Source organism: Acanthisitta chloris, unplaced genomic scaffold, assembly GCF_000695815.1.
Source record: "Acanthisitta chloris isolate BGI_N310 unplaced genomic scaffold, ASM69581v1 scaffold38013, whole genome shotgun sequence".
Taxonomy (NCBI): domain Eukaryota; kingdom Metazoa; phylum Chordata; class Aves; order Passeriformes; family Acanthisittidae; genus Acanthisitta; species Acanthisitta chloris.
This window is the reverse complement of record NW_008664958.1, coordinates 849-10,046: the sequence shown is the minus strand read 5'-3', so window position 1 is coordinate 10,046 and position 9,198 is coordinate 849. Positions and strand designations below refer to the sequence as shown.

Sequence of the window (9,198 nt, the reverse complement as noted above, 5' to 3'; positions counted from 1 at the left end):
GGAAAGCAGCGTTTGCTCCAGGCCAGGAGGTTGAGCTTCACTCAGGATCTGTTCACTTGACTGAATTATTTATAGTCTGAATTTGGGTTGCTGTTTATTCTTTTTGCGTAAACTTTCCAAGTCTAATTAGGGAAAGCTATCAATTAGTGGTTCACCTCATTCCCAAATGTTCTCTGTTGACAGCAGTCTGAAAGTCAGAGTGAAGACAAACATGGAAAAACCTGAGAAACATATATCAAATTGTTTCTATCTTTGTGAACCAATACCCTCTGAAGAAAAAGTATCCAGCAGAGAAACAAGAAAAATAATGAGGAATGTATTTACCTGCCCCAAGCCTGAAGAAAACAGCAGCAGAAGTCGCCAGTCTCCACTTCATTCCCAGGCTGGGGGCAGAAGCATCCTCGGGCAGGGCACCATGGGGCAGCAGCAACACCACTGAGAGGGGACTCAGGGCTGGCAGTGGGATGGAATTTCAGGAGGAAAATCCCTGCAACTGCCCACAAGAGCAGTCTAAGGAGAAAATACTACAAAGGAGCACTTGCAACTTGTTTGGAGCATGGCTGGGGGAGTGACAGGCATTTGAAAAAGACATGACACAGCATCAACACCTAAACCTGCTGGAAGACAACGTGCAGTGCTGCTGTGACTGTTTGAACTCCTCACTCCTGCCGTGAAAACAGCCCTGAGTGTCACCAGGAATCCCTGGGTGAGGTTGCAGGAAGCAGTAAAGAAATCCTTCCAAAACTCTCACCTTTTATCAGCAGCCACTCAGATATGGAACCCAACACTGGGGTGACGTCGTGGCCAAAACCCCCTGGAGTCACCCCAGTGGTTCCAGGGAGACACCTGTGACTGGCAGGGCAGAGGGAGGGAGGTGTGGGCAGGGCTGGGAGCAAGCTGAGGTGAGATCAGTCTGCAGCAACCTGGGAAAGCAAAACCGTATGCGTGTGAGGAAGGAGAAAAGGAGTGAAATCAGATGTGGAAACTATTTCCATTCATCAGGATGGTGATATGGCCACCACAAGAGATCCACAAATACTCAGAAGAGCATCAATCCTGTGGAAATTTTTCTGAGCTAAAGAAGAAAATAGCACCAATTACAGCAATGAACAGCAGAGATGTACAGAATAAAATGGAGTTTCTTCTGTGTTAAATACCTTCTATGCCTGCTTTTCCCTCACTTTTAGAGAGGAATTGGGAATACTATAAGCTCCATAATCAAAGGTCCTGGTCAAACACTCGCTCAGAATTCTCTGTCCTACCATAATTTAAGTCTCTTTTTCCCTGAAACAGTAACTCTCAACAAGTCCTGGAAAGATAACCAGACTTCTTGACTGCTTCCATTATTCCACTCTGCCTCCTCTGCTATGGAATACTTTCCTAGTATCAAGGGCAATAAATCAAATGGCCAAAAGCCAGCAATGACATCAGTTACTTACAGGGCTGGGAGTCCCCAGAACAAACTCCTTAGAACAATGCTAATTGAAGACGAAAGCTCTATTGGTAAGGGGGCTTCAGCTGGATATTTTCAAGGATTCACTATAACTGATACAAAACATCTGGGAAGCTCCCTGCCAAGGCCGTGAAGTTCAATGCAGTTATGACCAAGTAACTAAAAAAAGCTACTTTCAAATGATGAGGAGCAGACAAGGAAGTGCTTCTGCTAAGAAATTGTTCCAGTGTACATAAACTCCAACAAACAAGCACCACCAGGTAAGGTCATGTTGCAAGCCCCAGTACTGGAGCAAATCTCCACCTCAGGGGGCATATGGGCAGTCCATCTTTTGGGAACCTCCCTCCCAGGTTGGCAGGATAAAACCCATGTGTTCTCAGTCAGCTCTGAGAAGTGATTTTGGGGAAGGGAAATGTTGTCACAAGCAGCAGAGGAAACAGAGCTATCCTTGGAAGAGTGAAATTTGGGAACCACAGGGCTGTAACTCACCCTAACTCCCCTCTGGATACAAAATGTGCCATATGGCCACAAAACCTGCTTTAAGAGCTCATAAACAGGGTTACATTTCCTCTGGCTGCCAAAAGGATGTAAATATTTTAGAACATTGCCGGGAAAGAGAAGAACAAATGTGCAACAAGTCATTAATCTACAAAGTCATTTGGGTTTTTTTTAAGCATATCTATATAGTTGTCCAAACAAAATAATTACTCAAGGCAGAACCTGTTTTGAACTCTGGGCCCTCAGACAACATTCACACAAATCCCCATGGATAAGGAGAGCACTGCTGGGAGAGGTTTGGGATCTCTAGGAGCAACAGCAACACCTCTAGCAATCTGGGCCTCTGATACCTGGCAGGACTGAGCAGGAGCCGGAGCCAGGAGACTTAACAACCTTTATGATAAGTCAAGGACTTCCACAATCTTCTAGCAATTTCACTGAGTGCTTCCCATCCCAGTGATGGATCAAGAACATCCACCACACTACTGGGGGTTGCAATGCCAGAGACATTAAGAAATTAAGTATTTCCAGACTTTCTTCACTCCACTCTGATGATGGCAAAGGAGCACACCAGGAAAAGAGCTTTCAGCTATGGGAATGGTTGTCTCCAGAGCTATACAGGACACCGATTTTCCTCTGACAAAGTGGAGAAAAAAAAGTGTTCAGTTAAAAACCTGTTTTCTAGCTACATAGAAATAATTCCAAACAGATTTTAAATATAAAATATTTGAAGTTTTGCAACTTAGAAAAATCCTACATGCTGATTTTTTTTCAGTAAAACACCATGTTACTGTAAAGCTGAGATCCAAGAAAAACTACCAGACACCAAACCTTCCTAAAAGTAAAAAGATCAGTGATTGAAGTAAAACCAACATCAATAGTTCACTGAATGGCACTAATTATCTTTACTGCATTCAATCTTCCAGCTGTGAGTTCAGCAAACATTTGAGTTTTAACTTGATCCTTGACCACACTAATAGAAAAATGATCATTTTTCACTTTCATCTTAGAGACCATGCCCTATTAAACTTGGTTTTATTTATTCAATCTACTTGCAAATGATGCCTATTTTTGTATACAGGTTTCTGTCAACCTTTACACAGCAGCATTATGGGCAGCAGCTTGTTAAACTGAATTTTATTAATATGTTGTCCAATGTCAATGTAAACTAAACCAAAAGAATGAAAATGAACCATTCCACAACAATTTTTGTGTTGTGTTTATATGAAAATACTTCCTTTAAACAAGTGTTAAGAGGTTAAGTCATAAAAAAATTATAGTTTGGCATCAGCTACGTTGAAATGCAAACAAGCACACAAAAATCATTAACTCTTTCTGGATTAGCCTAGGAAAACTGATTTCTTATAAAATAAATTACGTTCTACAGATCACAACATCTAACAGTAATGCAAGAGTGAGAAGGAACTCTAAAAACCACCCAAAGCACCACCAAACACTCCAGTGCATATTTACTAGATCTATCATCTCTGAAATTGGTTAACATTTCTAGTTACAAGTTTCTAATAAAATACCAAACTTCACAAGAATTGGTTCAGTTCTTTGCAGAGACAAGTGCTGCTGCAGTTACAGAGAAATGTGAACATTTCTTGAACATCTAAGGCCACGGAAGTGACAATTTCAGCTTCTGCCAGCAGAATCTACCACACACAACTCCTCACTGCAAACAAGACTACCAAACAAACACCTTAAAAAGGGGTTTGCAGGGCTTCATCTTGGACCCCATTTGATGTCTTTTACACCATGAAACTGCCTTTTCAAAGCATGGCTGTCTGCCCACTCAGCATTTAGAAAGGAGTCGTTGTCATCCTCCTCCAGCTTCTGTAAGAGAGGAGCAGAAGGCAGTGAGGAGCACAGCCTGTGGCTCCTGTTGGAGCAGCACAGCTCTAAGGCAGCAAGGAGTTACCTTCAGCTCCTCCTGCTTTCTGTAGTAATACAGCATCATCTCTTTTTGCTCTTCATGACTAACCAGAGGCTCACGCCCTGGAGCTCCTTGTCCTTTCTGAAAGGGAAACGGTAAACGCTATTGACAATGGCATTTGTGATACAGAGCAGGAGCTGCAATAAAGAGAGAGCAAAAACCTTCCTTCAGACAACAGCATTTCCCAAATTTAATAAGGTCCCTGAGAACAGGAAAATAAACGCTGAGAAACTGCTGCTGCATTCACAGATTCCCAGACTGGTTTGGGTTGGGAAGGACCTTAAAGATCAATCAGTCCCACCTCCTGCCATGGGCAGGGACACCTTCCACTAGACCACGTTGCTCCAAGCCCTGTCCAACCTGGCCTGGAACACTTCAAGGGATGGGGAAGGCCCAGCTTCCCTGGGCAACCTGTGCCAGTGCCTCACCACCCTCACAGGGAAGTGAGGGGTATTTTTTAAAGTGAGGATTATTTTTTAATCTCAGCATCTGAATCATGCTGTCAATTTTGTGGACATCAGTGGAAGATGAAACAGCACTGAGTCTATTTTACTTAAACTTCCACTTTAAAAGACATAATAAATCTGTTTTAAGGTCATTTTAGATGTCCCACGATGGGCCCCATCCATCTTTAGCTCCCCTGTTAATACAGGCTCATGATTGCATAGGACTTCATAAAGCAGGGGAGGAAGGCAGTTACAAAACACTACAAATGAAAGACTTTATTTTCCAGGCAACTATCCTCCTGGAAGAAAAGATGCACACAACAAAAAACAGCTGATAACAGGTACTGTCAGCAACAGCAAACAGAACAGTTTGCATGGAGATGAGGGATGCTCTCTAGAACAAAGAGGGTCTGAGGAGGTTTAGGCAGAGAGAAACCACTGAAGTACTCTGCACTCTCTGAAGAGGTCCATCAGCTAATTAAACAGACAACTCTCCTGGGAGGTTGCACTTCAGTGCCTGTTCATCTGCCACACCATTTTTCAGTTTTCCTGAGAGGGAAGAGAAAGCAATTCTGGTCTTCTAAATGACCAACACATAAATCACCTGACTTCTCTTTGAGGGATGCACTGCAGACACCTGTGGCTGACAGGATTTGCCATAAAGCTTTTCAGTTTGTATTTCACCTGTTTTTAAATAACTCTTTGTTGTACTTCACAGAAGTGCTATGGAGCAAGTGACAGCAACTACAGTATGTAACTGACAGGCAAAGGAATTACTAAAGGAAAACTCAGGATATAATACATTCAAACCTTAAAAGAGATGTACAGTTTTAAGATGCTCAAGCCAGAATTAATCTAATCACTTTATACACCTACGGACAATTCTCTTCCACAGAGAATAGACAGCCAAAGGTGAGGAACTTGTGGAGAAAGCTCACAGAAACACTTACTTTCTGGATCTTGACAATGATCGTTGTTTTCTCATTTTTGCCTACATAGTCAGAGAGCAACTTTGTTTCTTGCAGCTGCTTTCCTGCCCACCACAACTGTGCTTCTGATTCCTTTATAACTTCAAGTCCAGCCTGTGACAAATAAACAAGGTGAAGTGTTGGGGGGGGTTGTTTCTTGCTTTGTTTCAAAACCAGAAAATTTTTCTAGGGAAAAAAATATTTCTGGAATTTCTGACATAAATGCCAGTGCATTTTACACTCCTGCTACATCTTTCTCCTCATACTAATCTATGGCATTTTCATTTGTATTCTACCCATTCTTGATCCAATATAAACACTTTGGGCAATAAATTCTCCACAGTGGCCTTAGAAAGAAATGACAAGCTATTTAAAATGAAACCCAGACTTAACTGCACTTTGTATACAACACTTGAAATTAACTTTATTCATTCTATTTCTAGTTAAGCTATTGGTGTGTTTTTACACAAACTATAAACCAAAAAAAACAAACTTGTCATGTAAGTGAAATCAGCCAGCACTGATAAGATGGAGAACAGCATAGAACATGCTTAGCCCAAGGACTACACAGAATGGGAATACATTACTGCATACATGAGTTCCTGACAGGTCTTCTTTATCTTCAAACTCCATCCTAATTGGGTCATGTGGAGGCAATCCCATGGGATACACAATCATCACAGCCCCTCGGAGCTGCTCCAAGGCATCCTGCACCATCTCCAGAGTAACACACACATTGGCCTGAACTTGTTTCTGCAATACAGACAGGATCATTGGTAAATTAAACAAAACTGCAGAAACGCTTTGCTTTGGAGCCAGTTCAAGGTTCAGGTGGTATATCTGAGCAGAGCTAACTGGCTGCACAAAGACATTAAGAGTGAAAATTTTCCCACTGGAATACTGACTTCTGTGTACATCACTCTGGCCCCCTCTGTTTAGCTTGCTTCATTGATTTGTGCAGGAGGCTTTTAGGGCCAACTGCCTGTGGGACACAGGACTCAAACCAGGACACATATGCCCATGGAAACTGACAGGGAGGCTTTGGTTTCAAGCACTCATGAATGTGATTCAAACCAGAAGAATTCAAGTGAGTGCTAGAGCAGGGGCCCAAAACCTAAGTGGAAAAAATAGAGCACATGTGAGCAGAAGTGTAAACATTGACATATTGCACAGCTCACAGAGATCTGTAGGATCAGATATTTGAGATCATTCCAAATCCTACCACAACAGACAGAGGAGAAACATGACCCATCTGGAAGAGAAGGAATAAAGTTTTTGCTCACAGATTTAACAGTTTCAGTGTTTTAAGTAATAAGGTAAGGGACTGTTGCCTCCTTGTGGACGTTCCTGATCTGGTTCACTGCCCAGTATAACTGGGTGCTCCATCTCAGGGGATCAGCCTTTTGGTCTTAATTAAGTACACAGGCACATTTCTTCATTTTCATCATTACAAAGCGATGAACCTTACATACCAGTTCCTAAACTATCCTTAACTTCATTCACCAAAGAAATCTAATCATAAATATTACTTATTTTGTGTTTCAAACTCCTACAAAAGCTGAGACATAACACAGTGCATCTACAGATTTGGCAAAGTGAATACCTGAGACCACGTCCCACCAGGGCATTCCCTCACGCCTGTCTTTAAACACAGCCACTGGGACTGAGCATACACCCAAGTGCTTGTCAAACCAAAGCCTAATCCCTGTCCCATCCCTGGAAGTGTTCAAGGCCAGGTTGGACACATCTTGGAGCAATCTGGGCTAGTGGAATGTGTTCCTGCCCATGGCAGGGGGTGGAACTGGATGAGAGCTTTAAGGTCCTTTCCAACCCAAACCTGTCTAGGATTCTGTGATAATCTGAGAGATTAGAACACATTTTTCACCTAATTATACATAAAACTCCAAAGACTGTGTTAACTCCAGGAGCAGCACAGAATTCAGTTAATTTTTCATCAAAAAGTAAGACAAACATTCGCCCAAAGAACACATCAACAACAAATTAAGAGCAGGTGGATAAAATTGAATGTAATTTAATCATTCCATGTGGGCTTGGCTGCTAGCATTCACCTGGAGTTTAGTATCTGATTCCTTAACCTGTTGGACCAGCTTGCCAACAGCCATGAAGAAAATCATTAACAGAAATGGCTGTTTTTATTATACTATTCACATCACTTTGTGATACTTCTCAAAACCTGTCAGCCTTTGCACTGAAAAAGTCTGGTTTTGTTTCAGCTGCCCAACTCCACAGCACCTGTTAAGAAAGGTCCACATACCACCCGAGGAAACTTACCTTAGAGATTACTGCCTTGGCTTCCTCTATTGTCTTCTTTATAACCTGCTGCATTTTTTTATTTGGAGCTAAAAATAAGAGACAAATATTTCATAGTCTGCACTTACTGTAAAGAAACCAAGCACAGAACCTGTCTGTACTCCACTGTGAGCAAATGAAACACTGTTAAACCATAAAGCAGGAGATACTCCTAAAATACAGCCTGTTTACCAGCTGGATAGTTCATTCCTTTCTCACTAACTCATATTTCTTACTAACTTACAAACCAAACCAGTGTTACTCATGGGACAACCAAACTTACTTTTCCCCAAAGACATCTGACCAATATTTGCCCCATTCCTGGAAGTGTTCCAGGCCAGACTGGACAGGGTTTGGAGCAACTTGGTCCAGTGGCAGGTGTTCCTGTCCATGGCAGGGCATGGAACTGGATGGATTCTCTTTAAGGTGCTTGAAACCCAAACAATTCTGTGACTCCACGATTCTATGACTCGGAACTTCATCTGGGACAAAGGTACTGAGTATAAAGCAACAACCATAATCCCATACCATCTGCAACATAAAACAAGGCTTTTTCCCTGCTGGAATATTGTGCGCTGTACAATAGCAGACAATGAGAGTGAATTAAAGTGAAACAGCCAAACTTGCTACTGGTGACTGTTCATGTGCTGAACAGATATACTGCTTTATAGCTTGTAAATGAGCATCACCCCAGATCCTAACCCAAGATAGAATTCCTGTGTATGTAACTGATAGTTTGGCTATTCCCCTGGGAAAACAGGCTCCTGGAATTGCTACCACTGAACAAAACTGTGACTGCATTTGATACAGTTATTTACAGATGATTTTTATAATTGAGCTGGCTAACACACTGGCCTGGATCAAATGGACGCTTGGTATCTACTCAGGTTTTTTTTCTTCCAGGACACTGATGTAAAAGTGAAAGGTCCACAATTAGGTGTTTGTGTTATATTACAGATTGCCTGTGTCTGCAGGGAAGGAAACAAACATTTACACTTGACTTACCATGACCATTTCTTCGGCCAATTTCATCCTTCCTGAAAACGCTTCCACCACTCGGGACACACTTCTCTGCCCACTCATCCTTTAACTTCAGCTCCTCAATTTGCTCCTCTGTCAGTCCTTGCATATTGTAAGGCAAGGAAATACCATGCTCCGCCAGCTCCTCCATCTCTTTAAGGTGTTTAGAGAACAAGATTAGAAGTCTGTGTTATTACAGACCGTTTACAAAGCCTTTCACATGATGCAGGCTTACCCCCAGCCTTCAGTTTTTAAACACCTAAGTACAGGGAATCAATAATAAGGGATATAAACACACACAGATAGCTAGAGATACTGTCATTTCATTAAAATTCCTACATTTCACATACATATGAAAGTGTATCAAATGATACATGCAGAGATGCAAACCTAGATGGTACTTGCTGGCCATAAACCTTTTCTTTTTGGCATTTTCCTAGCCAGCTTTAGCTGACTGTCTGAATCTCAGAGTGGCCTCGGAACAGTCTGACACTCCACACAGACACTGTGGCAGGAGCACAGCACATACAGATGGGCTGCACTCCCCAGCCAGGCTCACCCAAA

General features: G+C 42.2%; 1 protein-coding gene across 1 annotated transcript; it reads right to left on the bottom strand.

Moving 5' to 3' along the window:
* Positions 1–3,403: 3,403 nt before the first annotated feature.
* On the bottom strand, positions 3,404–8,785 carry LOC103799239 (chromosome unknown open reading frame, human C21orf59). Its single transcript, XM_009071544.1, has 6 exons — positions 8,620–8,785; positions 7,597–7,664; positions 5,899–6,057; positions 5,287–5,418; positions 3,876–3,971; positions 3,404–3,790 (listed from the first exon to the last, which is right to left on the bottom strand). Exons 1-6 carry the CDS (start codon positions 8,783–8,785, stop codon positions 3,680–3,682), a joined length of 732 nt encoding a protein of 243 aa, XP_009069792.1. The 3' UTR covers positions 3,404–3,679.
* Between the last annotated feature and the right edge of the window lie 413 nt (positions 8,786–9,198).